Source organism: Misgurnus anguillicaudatus, chromosome 6 (assembly GCF_027580225.2).
Source record: "Misgurnus anguillicaudatus chromosome 6, ASM2758022v2, whole genome shotgun sequence".
Classification (NCBI taxonomy): domain Eukaryota; kingdom Metazoa; phylum Chordata; class Actinopteri; order Cypriniformes; family Cobitidae; genus Misgurnus; species Misgurnus anguillicaudatus.
The window spans coordinates 32,293,574-32,316,540 of NC_073342.2; the positions used below are offsets into that span (position 1 = coordinate 32,293,574).

The following is a 22,967-nucleotide window of genomic DNA, read 5'->3' on the forward strand; positions in this document are numbered from 1 at the left end:
CGTTTTCTCCGCACTTAGCGCCAAGATTAAAAAGATTTTCAACTTTGAGTGAAACGCTCAGCTCTTCAAAGTCACTTCCTACTCAGCTGTCCAATCACAGTGGAGGAGGGGCGGGACAAATACCATAACAAATAACCGGTGCATCATTCAATGACTGATAAAAAAGCAGAAGTATCATAGCAACCAAAGCATAACAACCGGGTTAAAGTGCTTTGGTGTACTCGTCCCTTTGAACCGTTTAATGACATCATCCTACACTTACAAGCATTTCCATTTTTCTTGTCCAATAAAAAGCTCTCTCTAATGAACGTCCCCTCCCCCTTATACCACCTGCTTCTGATGACCAATAACAAGGGGCAAATGATAGTTAATGACTGTGGTTAAAGGTTAACCAAAGGATATTGGCTGTTTTTGTTAAAAGAGCTGAGCTTGTCAATATGTGTTACCCATGCACACAGACAAGACACCTGCTCAAAAGCAATTTCACATGGTTAAAATGACTCAATTGCAAATCTTAGGATGAAAATAGGCATCCATACAGACAACCGTTGAACCGCACAGGATTGTGGGATATCATAGACCGTGAAGGATGCAGCCTTTTAATAAACAAATGAAGCTTTTAAGTAGACGTGGCAACAGTTTCGAGTTTAAGACTCGTTAAAAAGACATTACAAAAGAGAAACGTGTGCATTTAATTTCCTTATGATCAGCAGTTATGGTAGAAAAAAAATCTCTGCTTTGCATAGTTTATCACGAAACAACAAAAAGACGTAAAACCCTTTAGAGCATCCTGAGAAACCTGAAAAGCAATTCTCTTTAAGTCTTGCATGGTTTTAATCTTATCCTCAGGACAGATTCAGTGCTTTAGAACAAAGAACCTGGCTTGGATTCATGAGGACGAATGTTGGTTTCAGCAGAGGATAAACAGACTCTCAATTTTCACATCCCTCCATATTTTAATACTGCCGTTTCTCTCCGGCAAAAACACACACCTGGCTGAGAGCCATAAACAGGGAAATTTATCTGTAGCTTCTAAAAATAGATGAAAGAATCTAGTTGGAGTGAATTTCCAGATATTTCTGGCCCAAGACATTTTAAACAACAAACGCAGATGATTCTGGCTATGCAAACTCTATTTTACACGACGTAGCGTTCTGAAATGTCACGATGTATCTCGTAATGCATGCCTCAAAGGCCACAATAATGAAGAATAATCGTCTTTTTGTCATGATAACAATTGATGTGTTTGCTTGCTTTAATGGCACAATGATTTGTTAGTGTCACAGTACACAAGCAAATACACAACACGTGCATCGTCCCCCTTTGTCACAAGAGGTTCGCCTCACCTTGAACAAGTTACAGGCCAAGTTCAGAAAGGGTTAAATGTACAACACACGATTACCAAAATCGTGATTTTTCATGCATTAATGATGAAGGCAGGACATCTTTGACAGCGCTGTCACACACGCTGAGGTGTTTCTCTACTGGAGTAAAATCCAGTGTCTGGTCAAGGGCACCTTCAGATCCGCTGGGACGCTCCGTGACCTCCGTCTGCGGTTCAGTCCTGTCTCACTGACAGCTGTGTGGCTCTGAGGCTTTAATAAAGGCTGGCCATATTTGTGCCAGAGCTCAATAAGGGTCAATGAACTGAAGTTTAAAGAGCCAACGAGTCCTTTAAAATAACATAAACGTATATCTAAATCAGAGCAAATCACAAATGAGAATAAATGGAGACTTTTTTTGAAGCATCCTGCTTCTCAAAGAAAAAGACTTCTGAAAAGACCTCATTAATGTCTCATGCAGTGGTTGAATTTTCTGCAGATTTCAATATGAACTCAAGAATACATCTTAAATCCAACACAAAATGATCGGAGATTTTCGTCATGGATGACATTTCACTCAATTGTCTATTATAATTTTGTCCAGGAAATTTTATGAGAAATATCTGAGAAAAAGTTATTGTGCAAGAATGATGTCGTTTACTTTTTAACAATGCATCGGTTTACAGCCATCATACAGTATATAGACCGTATATATAATATCTTCTAGCAAGATTTAGGTCATACCACCCAGTAATAATAGTCTAATGTTCTTGCTTTTAAATAATGTTTTTTTATTGAGATAGCAAGTTTAGAAATTCACTGTATGACATCCCCCTAAAACCGCTACAAAACAGCAACACAGTTGCATTAAAATTACCTAGATTCAAGTAAGTGGATAGTGTTATGTTTTAGTTCCCCACTTTAATTCCCAGCAGGGTCGTGGTGTCCCACTCGAACCCTCTTAAGCTAAATGAGAGGCGACTCTTTCATCACTCAACAGGGTCTTAGCGTGGAACTAAAATCAGTTTACAACCATCATACAGTATATAGACCATATATATCATATACAGTCACGTCACACTGTATCTAGACCACATATATCATATAGAGACACATGCAGTATATATCATGCTACGCACTATATAGACTGTATATATCATAAAGGACAGGTCAGCCAATATATAGACCATATTTATCATCTAGAAACACGTCACACAGTATATAGACCATATTTATCATAAAGGGACATGCCACACGGCATATAGAGTGTATATATCATATAGGGACACATCACACAGTATTAGACCGTGTACATCATATAGGGACATGACACACGGCATATAGACCGTATATATCATATAGGAACATGTCAACTAGTATAAAGCCCATATATATCATTTAGGGACACGTCACACAGTATATATATCGTATATATCATATAGGGACACGACACACGGTATATAGACCGTATTTATCATATAGGGACATGCCACACGGCATATAGACCTTATATATCATATAGGAACACATCAAGCAGTATATAGCCCATATATATAATTTAGGGACACGTCACATGGCATGAAGAGTATATATATCATATAGGAACACGTCACGCAATATATAGACCATATATCATATAGGGACACGTCACATGGCATATAGGCCGTATATATATCATATAGGAACACGTCACGCTATATAGAGACCATATATCATATAGGAACACGTCACATGGCATATAGACCGTATATATATCATATAGGAACATGTCACGCTATATAGAGACCATATATCATATAGGGACACGTCACATGGCATATAGGCCGTATATATATATATACAGTGTTTCCTCTAGGATTTTTTCCAGCTGTGGCGGCAGGGGGCGCCCATGATGATTAAAAATGTACATTATTTTTTTAAATGTAGAATATAGTTTACAGTACACTAACATGTATTTTTTATAATATTCATGCTATCATTTACTTTTCCTTATATTTTTTCCTAAAAAATATGTTTTATAGCTTCGTACGGATCTTTCATTGTAGTTTTAATGTAGTGTGCAAGTTCATGCTCGTGCTGTTGCAAAGTCACGCACAATCCTGTTTGATAATCCGCACCGCAGTGATTGACAGAACACCCGACCAGTTATCCGACATTAGCAGCAATTTAGTCCACACTCGGCCCGTTTGACATAAAGACCCCGACCCGATCACACCGCAAATCGCACAGTTAAATATTAACCTTTAAGGGTCTTCAGACAGAGCTTAAACACAAATAAGCACAGGACCATTTAAAAACTGCTATCTATCGGAATCGAGTCGAATTTTGGTCTTGGATGTTAGACCCGCAGTTAACTCTTGTTTATTGAGTCCCGACCTGCATCTACAACGCAAATGACACATTAATATACATCAAATATATGCGTTTCACCCGCGGGTACCCCGACCCTGCTGTCTGAAAACAGATGAAACCGTCTCACCGTCTGCCTCAAGTTTTAATTACCAACGTCCTTCTCTTCCCACGGGAATAATGTAAGTTTCCTTACAAACAGATTCGACTATTAATGTCTTGCATTTCCATATGAGTAGTATTCAGTATTTAGATTTTTTTGGACAAATATCTCGTCATTAAATGTGAAACTTTGTGAGTGTCGATCTGAAGAACGGAAGATTGACAGCTGTGCGGTCAGCAGCGCTCTGCGCTTATAGCCTATATATTCTGAATAACTAATTGCCTGATAAGTTGATAATATAAGTACAGTGATTACAAATGAATGTCCAAAAAACTCGTAATATGTTAAATCGAAAGTTTAATCATGTCTCGCAGCCCTGCGCTGCGTCCGTGTATATGCGCAGGTGAACAGCATACGCGTGATGACCTTGCACATTAAATTACCCTACATTTATTGTCATACAGATAAAAGTAAAACAACATTAGAAACTGTAAATGTTGTATTTTTATTTGTGTAAACTCACAATAAGGAGAAAACGTTGTGCTTATTTAAAATCCTTAAAAACATGACGTGCTTTCTGCTGCTTTGGTTGCGTCACAAAAAAGAACAGAAACTTAAATACTTTTTTTATTTGTTTTGTCAATCTGATAATTATTTAAGTGTAACATATTTCGTGTAGGCTTATTTATTTTATTATTATTTCTCAAAACAGAGACGTAGCCTAATCATCATCTGTTGATTTAAATCTATGTGTGCATGAAACTAAACCCATGAGGAATTGATATTTAGGCGATTTATTTATAAATGAGTGAACAACGCGAATCCAGAAAGCTATTTATTTATTTTTAAAGACAGCCAGTCTGACAGGGCTCTTTAATTTGCGAGCTGCCGCCGTGAGCTTTGTCTAGAAGGGATACAGCAAATGCAGAAAAGTTTAGGATTAGATTTGGAGGTAGGATTATTAGGATGAAAACAGCGGCTCTGGCTAAATGAGATCCAAATACATCCTACAATCGTGTGAAATTTTGTGTTTAGAGTTGGGTTTGGGTGAAGGATTATAATAAAACAGTGCTCATACGGCAAGATTTCGTTTGCTGTATCCCTTCTATCCACAACCGCAGGCGTGGCGGGGATGTTTTAGGCGTGGCGGCCCGCCACGGTAGAATGTATATAGCGGAAACACTGTATATATATATATATATATATATATATATATATATATATATATATATATATATATATACAGTGTTTCCGCTATATACATTTTTTGTGATCGATCTATATATATATATATATATATATATATATATATATTAGGGCTGTCAATAGATTAAAAAAATTAATCTAGATTAATCGCATGATTTCATGAGTTAACTGCGATTAATCGCAAATTAATCGCACATTTTTATCCATTCTAAATTTACCCTAATTTAACACTTTTCAGGTTTTTAATATTCTAATCATATATACATATATAGATGCTTTATGCAAATGTATGTTAACAACAGCCTGTTTACATTTTAACAGAATCACCAGCCATTGTTTTGTATATGAATTTTCCTTTCAGAAGATTTTTCTTTCTCCATTTTTGTTTGCTGCTGCATCATTTGTGACCTGTGCTGGCAAGTTGAGTCGGAATTAGCAAATTTAAAAAAAATAGTTGTTCATATTTTGACATTCTCTATTAAAACATAGAACAATGCATGATTTGTTGAAATATAACAAAATATGACAGAACTACACGTGTTTGAAGTTGAAAGAGTCAAATTACCACAAACATTTCTATACATTATATTACCACATCAATACCTTAAAATCACTGGTAAAACTATAAGATTTAGCACACACAAAGCAAAAACATCATCAATGTATGTTCAACTTTTTTTCCTTTTGTTTGATTGACATTGAGACAGACTGCTTAAAATCTAAGTGGTCTAATATAATGTTACACATCAGATAGTTTTACCCAACAGTTAACCAAACATTTACTTAAAACATAACAGATTATAGAGCCTACCTGCGTGAATTCTTATCAAAACAGATATTTGTAAAACTGTAATTTTGTGTAGATGTCTATATATCCGGGTCTCGCACTCGCGCGTCTGTGTGCACGCGCTTCAGATATCAGTCAGTCAGCGTGAGGGGATCGCTTTTGAGTCTTGTCGCTCTTAATAACTCTTTAACATTAATCAGGTACCGAACTTTATCTCTCTTAATGACTCTTTTAACATCAAGCAAGTCCTGCAGTCTATTTTCTAAGTCATGCATAAAAGCGAAACCAAAATGAATTGAGACGCATTTTTGTATTAGATTAAGCATTAGGAGGACGGTAACGTTACACCTCTCAGACGTATAAATAAAGATCATATCAGATGTCCAACGAGCATTTAGAGCATTGGATTTAGAAGACGATTTGCTTAATGTTCTTATTTCTATGAAAACCTTTTACTCATTTAGAGAGAGTCACATTTGTCTGCGTCTCTGTTCATTCAACTATGGGCTGGACCAAGGGTCAAACAGAAATTGCGCGTTGCGTTAATCTCCGTTAATAAAATTAGTGGCGTTAAAATGAATTTGCGTTAACGCGTTATTAACGCGTTAATTTTGACAGCCCTAATATATATATATATATATATATCATATAGGAACACATCACGCTATATAGAGACCATATATCATATAGGGACATGTCACATGGCATATAAATCTTATATATCATATAGGAACACATCAAGCAGTATATAGCCCATATATATATATAATTTAGGGACATGCCACACGGCATATAGACCGTATATATCATATAGGGACATGTCGCATGGCATATAGACCTTATATATCATATAGGAACACATCAAGCAGTATATAGCCCATATATATAATTTAGGGACACGTCACATGGCATGAAGAGTATATATATCATATAGGAACACGTCACGCAATATATAGACCATATATCATATAGGGATACGTCACATGGCATATAGGCCAAATATATATCATATAGGAACACGTCACGCTATATAGAGACCATATATATAATTTAGGGACACGTCACATGTCATATAGACCGTATATATATCATATAGGAACACGTCACGCTATATAGAGGCCATATATCATTTAGGGACATGTTGCATGGCATATATACCATATATATCATATAGGAACACGTCACTCGCCATATAGACCATATTGTGATGCAGTATATAGACTGTATGTGTCAAATAGAGACACTTTCACTACACATTTAGCTCCTGGTATATACAATTCCCAATTCACATCTTTTATGTCCAATTTATTTCTCCATCATGTCTCTTGAGCTGTGGCAGAAGCAACTTGTGAGCAATAAAACATTAATCTCAGCATGTTTAAGATTCACAAACATAAAAATCATTCATGTAAATACAACGGAGCCTAATCTTTAAAGCAGAAGATAAACAAACACACAAACATCCATTCAGATTTATCTGTGGAACCGTCTGTGGCCCAAATCTCAGCTCAGACTCCATACACCTGCATAAATGCCCTGCTGTCCCAATTAGAGGAGGGAAGCTTCAGCCAACGGCTCTCAGATTTTATCCTGCTGGTCTCCGTGGCCTTCCCAGTGTCACAGTGCGTTTCTCACCAACACTCCGACAAGATATACACCAGTTAATGGCTGGAACAATGTGTAGGTGTGCACACAAACATCTAAGATGATTTCCAGTGACAACAGAGGTTTGGCAAGAATACTAATGTATGCAACTGAGAAAAAAACACAGAAGACAGACCAAGACAGAGTATGTCTACAGAGAGAGAGAGAGAAATGGCTTCGAATTACTTCAATCAGATTATCCATCTTCCAGTCTCTTCTGCCCGTTAGGCAAAGTGTCTGATCTCAGATCTAATGAGCTCAGGTGAACTGAGACGCATCGCAACTCAAGCAGAAATCCGAACATCCAAAATCAACAATCCGAACTGAATCAGATGTGTTTGAAAAGAATCAATGCTTTGCTGTGCTGTCAGTGCCACAAAAAAAAAAAGTGTTAACAACATAAAAATCTCAGTTTTTTTAACACACTGCAAAAAGGGAAAAAAGTAAAACCACACATATTGCATAACTCTGAATTGCACCATGCTAAGGAATTGAATGTTACACAAGCGCATGCTGCTGTTTACTTCACTGCAGTGTCTAGCGGAGGAACGACAACTCTGAACTGCTAAACTTACAATCCCCAAACCTTGCGACTTGTTGCATCATAACGCGGTTCTCAAACAGGTCAAATATTTGTCAACACCAACATTCACTTGAGATAAACTGTACAGGCAATGCCTGGGGATTCATCTGATTATGTTTCCTATTGTTCTCTAGCGTCTGTTTCCATACAAATGCATATGACCCTTTGTTTTCCAAAGAGTCTCTCAATAGTCAGGGTCCCCTTGAGCATCCATTCAGACCTCAGAGAGAGAGAGGACACAAACAGAGACACAGTTAAGCACTTCAGCGCCTGTGTCCTTTAGGGCCATTAGGGTGGCTTATAAAACGATTTGAACTAGTTGTGGGGTGAAAGCATTGTGATATTTACCTCACAATACTATGGTGAATGACTTAAGATTCAGACCAAAATGAATGTAGCATTAGATTTAAGCACACTATACAGTTTTTGCTATTATAGCAAGAAGACTGCAAAATATCATATTGTAATCTAAACATCACTATCAAATTGTACTGCTTTTTTTGAACATATAAAAAAGTCTCATAAACACAACGTGACGCTATAAAGCATTAGACAATAAATTCAGTACGAAACATAAATACAGCCAGGAGCTCAGATCTGCGCCTGAGAAACCTCACACTGTTAATACTAAAATCAATATTGTGAGCACAGTTGTCCTACTTTGTTTCTGATGTATAGCCCTGCATAAGGCACAGAGAAGTTGAGATGGTTTTACCTTGGAAAAGAAAAGCTCTTGTGTCATCATGAAAGCCCTGCACCTGCGTTACACCTGCAAAACCTTCAGCTGGGCTGAACTCCTGGAACACGCTGATCCGAACCGCTGGATCCACTCCGTATGCAGCAACTTCAACACAATTACAACATATAGATACACAACATTACAACAGAGAAAACATCTCACATCTGAGCTGATCAGGTGAAATCTTCAACCTGTCTGAACATTTGACTCGTGAATTTTACCATTTATAATGAGTTTACATGAGTTTGCATGAAAAATAATCTTTTCATAGCTAATGCACAATTTCTTATAGGTAACCATAACTAGAAGAATGTATTCGGTATTCAGTTTCAGTAACTAAATATGATTTGAATAGTTTCTATGATTATGGGAATACTGCTTTATATTACTTATACATGTGAATAATTGTAACAGGCATAACAACAGCAATCAATTTGCAAAACAGTTAAATGTTTTGTGCATAATACATTTTTACATTTATGTGCATCAGAATATGATCAAAGTAAAGTGTGAAAGAAAGAAGAGTCAGATATTACAGCTCATCTTCAGTACTGTCAGCGACTGCAGGGGAATAACAGCTATTGAGAAATCATCATCATACATATAATCTATACTAATAATCATGAGACTGATACAGAATAACTGATTCCCGTATCTCATCCTACCTGCTGGCACGCAAAATAACGCAAGAAAGAACTGCAATAATCCCATGGTGATGAATACAATTAGTCCATGTTGTAACAGTCCACGAAAAAAGCGCACAAAAACAGTCTCGCGTAAACAGGATTGATCTTCATTTAAACATCATTCCCAAAAGATGAGATGAGCATCATCGGCTCCTGTGAATAATCCGCACAGGTGGTTACTGCGCACGCGACTGCGGATCCGACCAACAGCTCGGCGTCTGGTCAAAATAAATCAGCAGCTTCACACAGAGACACAGAGAGAGAGAGAGAGAGAGAGAGAGAGAGAGAGAGAGAGAGAGAGAGAGAGAGAGAGAGAGAGAGAGAGAGAGAGAGAGAGAGAGAGAGAGAGCCAGAGAGCGAGAGCGGGAGCGCGTAATCCCCCTGGTGGCGCACTGGCGCTCGCGTCGCGTTCAGTACCCTCTGACTTTGGGCGCAACATGAGATGAGACGCGTCATTGGGGATGACATTAAAGCTTAAATCAAACCATTAAGAAGAAAAATTTTCTCTGGAATACTGGACTCTGGTTGGTTCCATGGTTTGTTATTCCAAGATAACGCAGTGTTCATTCAGGTGTACTGCGTGTCACCACAGAAAATAAAACTGTAGTTTTGTAGTATTTACTATAAAAAGTAGTACAATTATTGGATACTATAGTCTTTGAACATTACCATAGTAAATATTAAAGTAGTATTTACAGTTTGTTCTTTAGTATATATATTCTTGCAGAATAGTATAATATAGTATAATATATAATATAGTATATTTTAACAAAGCATACACTCACCTAAAGGATTATTAGGAACACCAAACTAATACTGTGTTTGACCCCCTGCCTTCATTCTACGTGGCATTGATTCAACAAGGTGCTGAAAGCATTCTTTAGAAATGTTGGCCCATATTGATAAATTAGCATCTTGCAGTTGATGGAGATTTGTGGGATGCACATCCGGGACACGAAGCTCCCGTTCCACCACATCCCAAAGATGCTCTATTGGGTTGAGATCTGGTGACTGTGGGGGCCATTTTAGTACAGTGAACTCATTGTCATGATCAAGAAACCAATTTGAAATTATTCAAGCTTTGTGACATGGTGCATTATCCTGCTGGAAGTAGCCATCAGAGGATGAGTATGGTGGTTATAAAGGGCTGGAGATGGTCAGAAACAATGCTCAGGTAGGCCGTGGCATTTAAACGATGCACAGTTGGCACTAAGAGGCCTAAAGTGTGCCAAGAAAACATCCCCCACACCATTACACCACCACCAGCAGCATGCACAGTGGTAACAAGACATGTTGGATCCATGTTCTCATTCTGTTTACGCCAAATTCTGACTCTACCATCTGAATGTCTCAACAGAAATCAAGACTTATCAGACCAGGCAACATTTTTCCAGTCTTTAACTGTCTAATTTTGGTGAGCTCGTGCAAACTGTAGCCTCTTTTTCCTATTTGTAGTGGAGATGAGTGGTACCCGGTGGGGTCTTCTGCTGTTGTAGCCCATTCGCCTCAAGGTTGTGCGTGTTGTGGCTTCACAAATGCTTTGCTGCATACCTCGGTTGTAATAAGTGATTATTTCAGTCAAAGTTGCTCTTTTATGAGCTTGAATCAGTCGGCCCATTCTCCTCTGACCTCTAGCATCAACAAGGCATTTTCGCCCACATGACTGACGCATACTGGATGATTTTCCCTTTTCACACCATTCTTTGTGAATGTCATTAATGTATTTATTTATTTAGATTCAAGATATGCCCAGATATTTTCTTCATGAGGAGATTCATACTACAGTATTTCTACAGCCTATCTGTGTCTCAAGAACATTCTGCCCCAAACTACTGTCCTACATACTGTCACTAATAAAAAGTGTTTGTTAAATTCAAAAACAGCTGTTATGGATGTGGTCTCATTCTTTCCCAAAGCAAAGTTTTTACCACAGGTGGCCTAATGGTAAAGGTGCCAAACATCAAATGATTGTAGGTTTGATCTCATAAAAGAATGACCTAGAAATGTCACCATATCACAAAACTCCAAAAATGTTCCGTCTCTAGAGCGCCGGGGTGTTTTGTTAAAAACTGAACAGTATATATATCATTTATCAGACTGTTTTCTGTGTGTGCTAAAATACAGCACTCTTCCTTTCTCTTCCTGGTCTAAATAAACCGAGAAGTGCGATTCAGTGTTAATCTAATAGATTAGTTTTAACCCAGCAGTCGGGTGGTTTGAGTAATGTATTGCATTGGTTTAGTCCTCGTGTGCTGTTGTGCATTGGTTCAGCTGACAGAAGAAGCGCTCGGTCGAATTATTCTGGAGAACTGTGTGAATGGATTTTTCTCTCGAGTGCTCAATTCTGAATTGAACAGGGCAGAGACACTTCAGCCACTGAAATCAGGGCTGATATCAAACCACACACGCTGTGAGCACCGTACCGGTATCTTCACCTCAATATGACAGTCCATTACACAGCCATTCACCTGTCTGTGGATAAACACTAATATAGCAGAAATGCAACACAACCAATCAGTTTACAATCTAAATGCATGTAAGTTTAAATTTTTTAAACGAACTATGTATTATGGAGCCCCTAAGGGGACATTGGGCAAAAATTAAACAAAGTTTAGTTTCATGTGCGCACATGAAACTATCGCATGCGCACGTGAAACTCTCCCGTGTGCACGCAAAACTGAACTTAAAAAATATTCTGCACATGAAGGTTTCGTGTGAGCACATGAAACTAAACTTTAGATTTTTTTACTCCAATGTCACCTTAGGGGCTCGGTAATGTATTATTGGAAACTTTTAGCAGTAATAATGATTCAGTGACAGTAATTTATTAGTTTGTGACAAGAGTATGCAGTAAACCCATGACACCTAGTGGCCGTTGTTGGTAAAACCACTAAAAGTGTAAAACAAACCTATTTTTAATGCATAATTACAGCTAATTTTTTACAGTGTAGTGTCCGCCTCTGTTTTTTTGGGACATTCAAGACCTCCTTTATCATGGGGATAAGTATCTGAAGTCAATTTCTTTTTTTTTCAGAGAAAATAACCAAGAAGAAAAGAACTGACGATTAAAAGTTTGATAAGCCTTAGGGGCTCGGTAATATATTATTGGAAAGGTCTAAGATTGTAGTTTTCATATTTCAAAACCTTTTAGCAGTAAAAATGATGCAGTGACAGTAATTTATTAGTTTGTGACAAGAGTATGCAGCAAACCAATGACACCTAGTGGCGGTTGTTGGTAAAACCACTAAAAGTTTAACACAAACCTATTTTTTGTGATATTTTATGTATAAAATATATACTTTATTGCATTATTTTTATTTATCACAATAGGTGTAAACTGCTATAACAATTTTTATTTCATATTTTCATCTCCAGACACTTCTGTGAAAAACTTTAAAGGTCTTCTTTAAAACAAGACCAAGATTAGGTTTCTAGACCAAAAAACTTCCAGAGTTATATTAATTAAAAGGTGTACATCATATAATATTGCCAAAATATTAGACGAATGTTGCCAGTAATGATGATAAATAAAATTTAATTTTGTGGAAAAACTCCAGTTTAAAATACTTTGTCTGTATTTGTCAGATCTTTAACACCGTGAAGTTTCTTCATTGGGTCTTGCTGTTGAAAGAGAGATAGATGTGTCTGTTGCATTTAATAAAAAGAAAATCCTCTCCAAGCCCTCTCCAAAACTTACTTAGTAAATCAAGTGGTCAAGCTGTGTTTTGGGCTGTTAACTGAGGGGATTTACTCGACCCTGCTGGCCGGTTTGGTGCTGGTGAATGATCAGTTAGTCTTATTTAAGACCCAGCTACCATTATAGCTCCTGTGAAACATCTCACGTTCCCAAATAATCCCACCAGATGCCGGGGTAATAACTGAGGACTGAAGGAAGACTCAACGACACCAAACAGGGCTTTTCATAGGGTACCAATAAAAACTGTCAGTGGAGATCCATCCAGGGTCTGATCTCAGCACCGAATGCCCATGTGTATTTTAGGAAAGTGTAATATCAGTTCAGATGTGAGACAGATGGTGGGTTAGAGATGTGCAGACAGTATTTGAATAGATCTCATAACTCTGCTGGATTTTATTGCAAGTTTTCTAATATCTCAGGTCAGCCCGTATGCAATTGTCTAGAGTCGTTTATGATTGATGGCAAAGAGTAATGCACGTGTGTGTGTGTGTACATTTTACAATACTTACGAGGATCAAATCTACCCGCAAACCTGTAAACTTACATTATGACAACGTGCCTGGTGCACCTCATGAGGAAAACAACATAAATAATGTCGTGTTTCATCTGTAATGTGCAGAGGTTTAGGATACAATAATTTACCATACACCAATAATGAGCTTGGTTTAATTCAGAAGTCATTCAAGGTCATCCTATCACATTAAACCTGTATGTGTGAACAAGTCTTTATCTTTACAGAATAAAACTATAAAATAACAGCCTCATGGAAAGCATTCTGGGAACCAAAATCTGAAGATAAAAAACTGAAAAAGATTGATGAGAATTTGTAATGCTTTACGTGAGTCTGTTATTTTATAGTTTTATTTTGTAAAGACTTGTTAATATTTAATGTTCATTTAACTTTGAACAAACTAAATAACATAAATTTAAATCCACAGTTAGTTACTGGCAAATAGCTGCATAAATACAGCAAACATTTTCACAGCGTAGGCTGATGGAAAAAAGCTCATAAAACAATATAGTCATGAAGAGCTATTTCCAAAAGTGGCCTCAGGAAAATATAATAATTTCAACACAATCTGGGCCTGGAACGAATCCTCATACAGACAGCATAGGTTACTGGAGACCCTGTTAAAAGAAATAAAAAGAAACATGAAAGAGAAGAAAGAAAATGCTGTAAACGTGATCCAAAAACCATCCTAGTTATATCCTTATACCCCATTAAAACAACAACAAAATAACAAATGTTTCTTAGAATCTGCACTCGCCTGTAGTTTAGTGGTAAATAAAGCATCACGGGCATAGTGGGCACGGTGGGCACCTGTGTTTTGATCTGGACTCACCTGTGGGCGACTGACAGATGTGTTTCTGTCTACAGTACTGAAGTGTGGGATTCTGGGGTCCTACATCACAGCATACAGTATCTGAATTATGACCAAACCCACCAGAACCTGTTGCTCCTGTTATATAAACGTAACCAAAATCACTATGGTAACTGTCGTTTGTGCCATTTTTAAATCAATTTGGGCAAAAACAATTGCTAAGTAAAAAAATAAATGTAATAGCAAGACACCACCATTTTACTATTAACATTTTACTCCAACATACTTTAAGAATACTACGGCACTACCATGGTGCATGAAAATTAAACTAAAACTAACTAAAGAAAACATTGCCATGGTAATATGATAGTACAGTTGTTAGTGGCAGTCATAAACAGTAAAGATTTGTTATATTATTGTACAGCACTGACCTCTAGTGGAATAAAATGACCAAAGCAAACCTTTGAGTTTCCACACTGTGAGGAAATAAGATTTTTCTCAAAGCATGAACAAGAACCTTTAGGTTTTTATTTGTATAATAATATTTTCTAAAACATTTAAAAATAATATTCACTATACAATATTAAACACAGTCGTGTGATATTAAATATACATAGGAAATATAATAAATATGGTAATACAAACTAAATAACTTTGTTTACAGCACTGCTTTGGGTTGAATAATTATAAAAATTAAAACTATTAATTGATTATAATGACTATGTATAAAGTACAGAAGTTTATACATTTCAAGTGACCATCATGGACAAGAGAGCAAAGTTGATTGGGACACAGCCAGTCAGGGCTAGAGAGGTGTGGTAAAGGTCAAAGGTGAGTTTATCTGAGTCTATGGCAAGACGCACGTTTCACCTTTATCTGTTTGCAGATTAAAATAAAAAAAATAATAAAAAAGTATTATAGTATTAAAAGAGTATATCTTCTATGCTCTTATATCGGTAATGTAAGTTTATTAGGTTAAATAGTGGACATCAAGTTGTGCTAGTTTTCACCTGAAACCCCTAATAAGTTCACTGAATTTATTTGATCAAGTAAACTCGTTCCCTCAATTCAATTAAGTAATGGGTCTCCCAAAAACTTTATATTTAAGTTCACTTAACTTGCCCACATAGACTGAACTTAAATTGTCATTTAACTTTTTATAATAATGAAAGGTATTCAGGACTGACTCTATGTCAATCAATGAATGAACTTATTTCTGCACAAACTGCACTGTTCACATGAATCATCATTAGTGGACAGAAATATGATGCGTTAAATGTGGTGCATGCACACCAAACCAAACACTGATCACCTGAACTATAATTTACAAGAAAAACATCAATAATGCTACAACGAGTTTAAAACTCTAAGAATTTTTATTTACAATTGTTAAAATTTCATTCAATCATTCAAAATGTCCAGGCGCAAGGGCTTATTCCTCACAGCATTTTAAAATTATCATTTTGAATTAATTGCACTTGAATTTTTGAGTTTGTTTTTGTAGGTTAATAAGTTAAATGAACAAAGGTAGTTAAGTTATGGATCCAAAATTTAAGTCATGATTGCTTGACTTTTTGAGTACAAACAGCGTTAGGGCTTTCAGTGTAACAGTGAAACCAGCATTGTAAAGGTTTTTGCACATTATGGGATAGCTTTTCTTTTGCCAATCATAACAGTGAGCATTTACATTACAAGCCCATTTAAAGATAATGATCATAGAGGATAAAAATGCTAAATTATGACTTTACTGACTTTATAAACATCTTAATGATTCTCATCTAAATGTATATTTACAATTAAAAAATATTACATTCATACACTTGAAAAATAAAATAAAAAACAAACCAAATTGAGCTTTTTACAGTAATTAGGTTTTTTATAAAGATAAGATTTTACAGTTATTACAAAACTACAGGAAGTAATGAGAATTCAAGCGACCTAATTACACATTTACATATATATACAGATCATCTGACTGAAGGCGTAGAGCTGAAATGTTGGCCAAGCTAAGACCCAACATACTAGTACAGCGCGTCACGCACTCCTTTATAATCTTAACAAAAATGCACACATGGTTTCTCGAGAGAAACAAAAGAGAAATCAAAGATTATAAGCAAACTTCAGATGTGACATAAAAACGTCAAATATGGGATCTTTGCGGGTATGTGTGTGAATGCACGCACAGATTCTGGAAAATCATTGACAGTGTGAATGAACCAAAATTAAAAAAACATCCGATACAAATCCAAGACGCATTTTCCGTGTATTTTCCGTATATGTCTGTGTGAAAAAAGCTAGATTTTTCCAAACAGCACTGACTAGTAGACTTCATAATTCAATACAGATTTTAAATGTCATTTTTTAGAGACAAAGAGCAAATTCTAGCACATAAACCGAACAAAATCAAAGTTTATATTCATTATAATACCTTGCACAATGTTCCTAACCCAATCACAATTCCCTGACAATGGGAGCCCAAACAACAAAGTTCAGTTCCACATTTCCATGATTTGTATTAAAAGTCTCTTCAGTTCAATATTATAAGAGTAAAAAAATCATTTTTGCTGTGATCTTTCTGGTGTGCCCATCTACAGGTGCATCAGGTGCAGGTGTGTGTGTGTGTTTCATCTGTTGGGTTGTGTGTTTGCCGGTTCTGATTTACTCCAGACCATCAGTTGTTCTTTTGATGTGTATGTGCTCTCCTTTTCTCTGGAGTTCCTCCACTTCATTCTACGGTTCTGGAACCAGATCTTCACCTGTAGACCACACAAACCTTTCAGACTCTCGCTTTGAATGACTTTCTCAACAACAGAAAGTAAAGATGTGTATGTTCCTCACCTGTGTTTCTTTCAGACAGAGGTCTGTTGCCAGTCGATTGCGGTCAGTCTTGCTGATGTATTTCTGTCTACGAAACATTTTCTCCAGTTCTCGTCTTTGTTCTTCAGAGAACACAGCTCTGCGCAGAATTCCCGGCCTGGGCCTGGAGCTCAACGCTTGGCTCCACAGCGCAGCACCGACTCCCTCTGCAGGAAAAGATGGAGAACATTATCTCTGAGATCAATACATGAAACCAACACACTTGATGATTACATCTGACTGCACCATTCATCAAAGACAGTTCAGATACTCTAGTAGATTGAATCTGTACTGTGATACTTTACAGAAAAAATTGACCTTTCCACTTGACTCTGACTCATTTAAAGGCGGGGTGCATGATTTTTGAAAAACACTTTGGAAAAGGGAGTCATGCTGAGTAACAAAACACACTTATAGCCAATCAGCAGTAATGGGCGTGTTTACTAACTGACATCCTTGCCTGGCTGTTTCTCAATGTCAAGGAAGGATCCTCGGAAGCCAGAATTTGGAGGATGCTACGTCATTGACATCCGTCGAAGAACTGTTCTAATGTCGAGGATCCTCGGAATTTCAGCCAGAGTCCTTCATTCGAGAAATATCCAATACAGGAAAGGATGCATATGTGTATTCTTTGCGCGCTGAAATTACCCACAATCCTATGCGCGCAGCACCGAAAGCACACCTTTCATTGAAGCAATGACGTGCACTTGCTAGCCTGTTCCATTTATGTGTTCTCCGAATGCTTAAGAGGAGCCTCGCTTAGACATTGAGAAACAACGCATGTGTTGTGTATGTGTTTGGCGGGTCTATCAAAAGAAGGTCCAGATTCTATTGGGGTAGAGGAGTGTTTGTTTAGGTGATTTTAAATGTCAACATTGGCTTTCAGAGATCATGCACCCCACCTTTAACTCATTCCCCGCCAACCTTTTCCCGACAGCCCTGATTTTCATAAAAGTTTCTTAAAATGCCTTTAAGGAAAATTTTCTTCTATAAATATATAAACCTATATATCAAATGAAAGAACAGACCATCTGCTTTCATACAAACAAACAAAACGGGACAAAAACTTTTATCATATCTTTGTTTGTTGTCTTTTTATCACCTCTCAAATATGGGTAGGTTTCTTAAAAAATAAAAAATTTTGAGCAAAAAGCTGAAATAATTGCTTTTTTTATTTTCATTTTGTTAGAGATCAGATTCAGAGTGATGATCAAAACATACACAGAGTTTAAAATTAATTACATTCGTTTTTGCTTCAGTTTTTATAAATTGTGTAAGAGCGCAATCTAGTGGATAATAGCGGAATTACAGATTACCGTATAAACTCGTCAGGAAAGCGTCATTGGCAGGCAGAGTTCAAGGATTAGTTCACAACAAAATGACAATTTGATTATAAATCACTTACCTCTGTGTCATTCTAAACCACAAAGTCCTTCGATTTTCTTCAGAACACATTTTTAGATATTTTGATGAAAACCGGGAGGCTTGTGAATGACCCATAGACTGATTTTCACAATCTAGCCTAGAAAAGAATAAAAGACATTGCCAAAAAGGTCCATGTGCCATCAATAGTCAATGGGACAGACAGAAGCCTCCTGGTTTTCATCCAAAATATCTAAAAATGTGTTCTGAAGACAATCGAAGGACTTGGTGGTTTTGAACGACACAGGGGTAATTATCATTTTGTGGTGAACAACGCTTTAAAGGGGACATATAATGAAAATGTTACTTTTTCCATGTTTAAGTGCTATAATTGGGTCCCCAATGCTTCTATCAACATAGAAAATGTGAAAAAGATCAACCCAGTAACTTAGTTTTGGTAAATCATTCTCTGCAAGCATGTGAAAAAATAGCTCATTGAAATCTGGCTCCCCTTGTGATGTCAGAAGGGGATCTTATTATAATAACACCGTCCCTTAATCTGAACCATCCAACCACAGCACCGACATTTAGTGCAGATATCAACTCATTTGCATTTAAAAGGGCGCAACCAAAAACAGCACATTTTTGCTCACTCCTACAAAGTATCAATTTTAACAACTTTTAATAAATTATCTGAGGTACTTCGAGCTAAAACTTCACATACACATACACACCAAAAATGTTTTTTCTGTGGCATCGCAGAACAAATAAAAGCAAACATTATGAACTTTTCTCTCGACCTCATTCATCGATGCCTTTTTAATCTGTTCGACAAATCGGTAAACGGGCCACCTTCAGCGGCATGAGTAAGACAGTTAGTCACGCTCTCTGGTCACCATTCAGTCTAAATAGTTTCCACTTAAACGCCCTATTAAGGGTCAGATCACCCTCAACCCCGCCCACACACCCGAGAACCCGCAACAAATGATCCGTGTGACGTTCGGGCACATTATTCCCTCTTCTCAGCATATCTGATTATGTCCTTTCAAAAGCCACTTTCTCTTAACGCGCAGATGAGCTGAAAAAAGTCTATAAAAGTCATTTCTATTGAGGGCGTCATGTCTAGAGGGGCAGAATGGATGGAGGGAGGGGGCTTTTAGTGCCCGGCTTTTCATTAAAGAGAACAAAAAACCCGGAGAGCAGATTCCGCCCTCTACTGTGCAGGAATGCAGGCGTATTGTGCTCGCTCCCGTCGTCGAGCTTGCCGATCCAAGATCGGTGTGGCCACGGGGTCGCATGTGTGCGGTCGCGCGACAAAAGCTGATTGGTCACGGGCAGGAAGGTCCGTGCGCGCGCGCGAAGAGCGCTGTGGGAAAGTGTCACCGCTAAACACTTTACAGCAGGACTTTTATCACCCGAATCTGACAGAACCGAATCCGGTCAGGTATAGAAAACCACACAAAGTCAAATTAAGAAACACGTACATCCGAAAAATGCGGAATGATGTCTTTTTATTTGATATTAAATTAACAATGCTGTTCGTGTTTTGCATGGTGGCCTGTGTGGTTGCTATGCAGTTTCTAGGATTTTTCTTTCAGAGTGCAAGTTTGTTAGGAGTTGTTTATAGCGTTATGTGGTTGCTAGGGTGTTCTTGGTGGTTGCTAGGTGATTGTGCATGCAGGATAAGCGCATCTGATTGACTTTTATCCATCTCAGATATTTAGGGACCGAGTAAAAATTCTTATCTGCTCTTGGAGATGGAGATGAGATTTGTGTGTGTTTGTACAGTAGTTACGTATGCTATATTGGAAACCTCTGTGCGTGCCCCTTACGAAAATTAACCATGGTTTTATTGTGGTAAAAGTGTAGTGACCATGTTTGTTTGGTGTATTGATTACTATCAGCAAAACTGTGGTTTTACTACACTAACCATGGTTTAAATATGGTTTTTGAAAAGCATAGTTGTCAAAAACATGGTTATTTTGTGGTTACCATGGTTTTACTACAGTATCCATGGTTTTTTGGTTTTAACTGTAGTAAAACCATGGTTCATTTCGTAAGGGGCGTGCATGCGCACACTCATGAATACTGCGTGCGTGCTTGCGTGAAATTTAAGGAACATTAGTTATGGTCATTATGCATAGAATACGCTGTTTGACGATTTGTTGTGTGTTTGTGTGTAATCTTACTGGTAAACATCACAGGTCCACTTCCAGTGAATCCTGGCATAGGAACACCAGTTATAACTAGAGAGAGAGAGAGAGAGAGAGAGAGAGAGAGAGAGAGAGAGAGATGAATATCTCTATAAATTGTAGGTGTAAATTATACTTTTATTATTTAAAAGATACTATACATTTAATGATAAAGCATTAATATGTCTGCTGCTCAACAGAACAGTATACAGCACACAAGTAGTCAAAAGACACATTTGACTTAATATTTACATTTCACAGAAACCTTTATCCAAATTTACAGTTCATTCTATCTATGTATTTTATTAATACTTTATGTGTCTGTAATATGATCAACCTCATGACCTTTATATACTTAATAGTATGTGGTCAGTAATTTACCAGATTTACCCAATGATATCTCACGAGAATTCGTACATATTTTTTACGAGTTGGTTAACTCGTATTAGTTAATACGACTACATTCGTAGATTTTTGTACGATTTGCCTTGACCCCTGTGACGTTGGGGTTAGAAGCGGGATTAGGGGTTAGATTTCATTATTGTTTTTTTCTTGAGAATCGTAGGTTTTTGCACTATTAACTTCACATGAATTCATACGAATTAGCCAACTCGTAAAATATTTAAGAATTCTCATAAGATCAGGCTGGATTTTTCATAAATGTTTTTTTAAATGTTTGTGCGATTAAATATTATTTTTGCCATTCAACATGCATAAACTACTGTGGTTTCTCTGTGAATACACTAATAGTATTAGACGGTAATACAATTGGATATTATATATATCCACAGTACTGAATCATTATTAAATGTATATGCCATGATATTTACATTGTGTTTCATAATATTTTAAATAATATCTAAGTATTACCATTTCCAAAAAACACAGGATTGTGTTATTATACTATCGGACTGCTGTTTTTGTGTATTAATGCATAATAGCATTGTCGCTGTAAGATCTTGAGTTAATTTAATTTTGAAATTTAGTTAAATGTTTTGCTCAACATACAGTAAGATTTTGTGAAATTTAATCTGTGACCGCATTATTTTCCAGAACTACAGTACATGCTATACTCCTAAAGCTATTTTAAATTGAATTTGAAGTTAGTTGACGTGTTTTTAATAGACTTCTGAATTGACGTCTTAAAAACTCTATCCATGTCTCAGTGTAGCTTTTCAGTATATTTTTTATTTTAAATACATTTATTTTCCCAATAAACGCTTAGAACGCTTAGAACGCTTACACAGCTCCTTGTTGAATTTAAATTAAATAAAAAAAATTACAATAAATTTCAAGAGTGCTGTGTTACATTAAGACTCATGTGAAACACAACAGATGCATGTAAAGCTTGATTGATATTTTACATGAGATATTCACATCAGAGATAACATTAAGCATGAAATGCAAACGCTGTACAGTAAGTTTCTCTAAATATATTTTCTCTTATCAGTGTTGCAGGTGGACTCACCTGACTGCGACCGAAGAGTTTTTTCATCAGTCATCCGAGGACACTTGTGGCTCTCCAGGTCTCCGGTCTGATGGACGCCCTTTCCTTTCATTACCAAGCCCAGGGGTCCGAAAAGCAGAGCGGACGAACATTTCTTGGAGTGGACACCTGACGCGGCCCATCCAACAGGTGAAGAACTGTCTGGACGCAGTAGATTCTCTATCAGAAAACATTTCCCAGAATTCCCAAATCCGGGGTGTCTAGGTGGAAATTCAGCCATTTCCCTCGTTTACCTCGTTGGTTTTAAGAGATCATTCTAGAACCCAGAGCCTTCTGAAGACTTTCTCCAACTAGCGTGGGTGTATTGCAGTCAGATGAACAGGGGAAAGTTCATTAAAAAACACAAAGAAAACAAAAAGCTCTTTCCTTCTGTGCTGATGGGCGTCTCTGCCCGCGTTCTGATTGGTGGAGCCGTCGAGGTCTGATTGTGAAGGCTGATAAGAGTGAGCTCTTTCTGTCGGACAGAAGGTGGACCCGCTTCATTCATTACGTCAAAGTTCCCATTAAATGATAGACACTGGAGACAATAGACTCCCGGCCAAAGTTTAACTTGCACACCAAACAGAACGCGGGGCAGTAAATAGTAATATCTTCATTCAGTGGGATCCATTG

General features: G+C 37.2%; 2 protein-coding genes across 2 annotated transcripts in view; both read right to left on the reverse strand.

Annotated features, from left to right (window-relative positions):
• Positions 1-9,654, reverse strand: part of nell2a (neural EGFL like 2a) — an 88,880-nt gene extending 79,226 nt beyond the window's left edge. Inside the window, exons 1-2 of the mRNA XM_055191640.2 lie at positions 9,399-9,654; positions 8,710-8,838 (exon numbers count right to left, since the gene is read on the reverse strand). Of these exons, the coding sequence (XP_055047615.2) occupies positions 8,710-8,838; positions 9,399-9,444 (175 nt within the window). The 5' untranslated portion in view covers positions 9,445-9,654. The remainder of the gene's footprint in view (positions 1-8,709; positions 8,839-9,398) is intronic.
• Positions 9,655-15,819: 6,165 nt separating this feature from the next.
• Positions 15,820-22,678, reverse strand: dbx2 (developing brain homeobox 2). Its single transcript, XM_055192009.2, has 4 exons — positions 22,317-22,678; positions 20,846-20,902; positions 17,277-17,461; positions 15,820-17,194 (listed from the first exon to the last, which is right to left on the reverse strand). The coding sequence occupies exons 1-4, from the start codon at positions 22,573-22,575 to the stop codon at positions 17,063-17,065; spliced, it is 633 nt and encodes a 210-aa protein (XP_055047984.2). The 5' UTR covers positions 22,576-22,678; the 3' UTR covers positions 15,820-17,062.
• Positions 22,679-22,967: the final 289 nt, after the last annotated feature.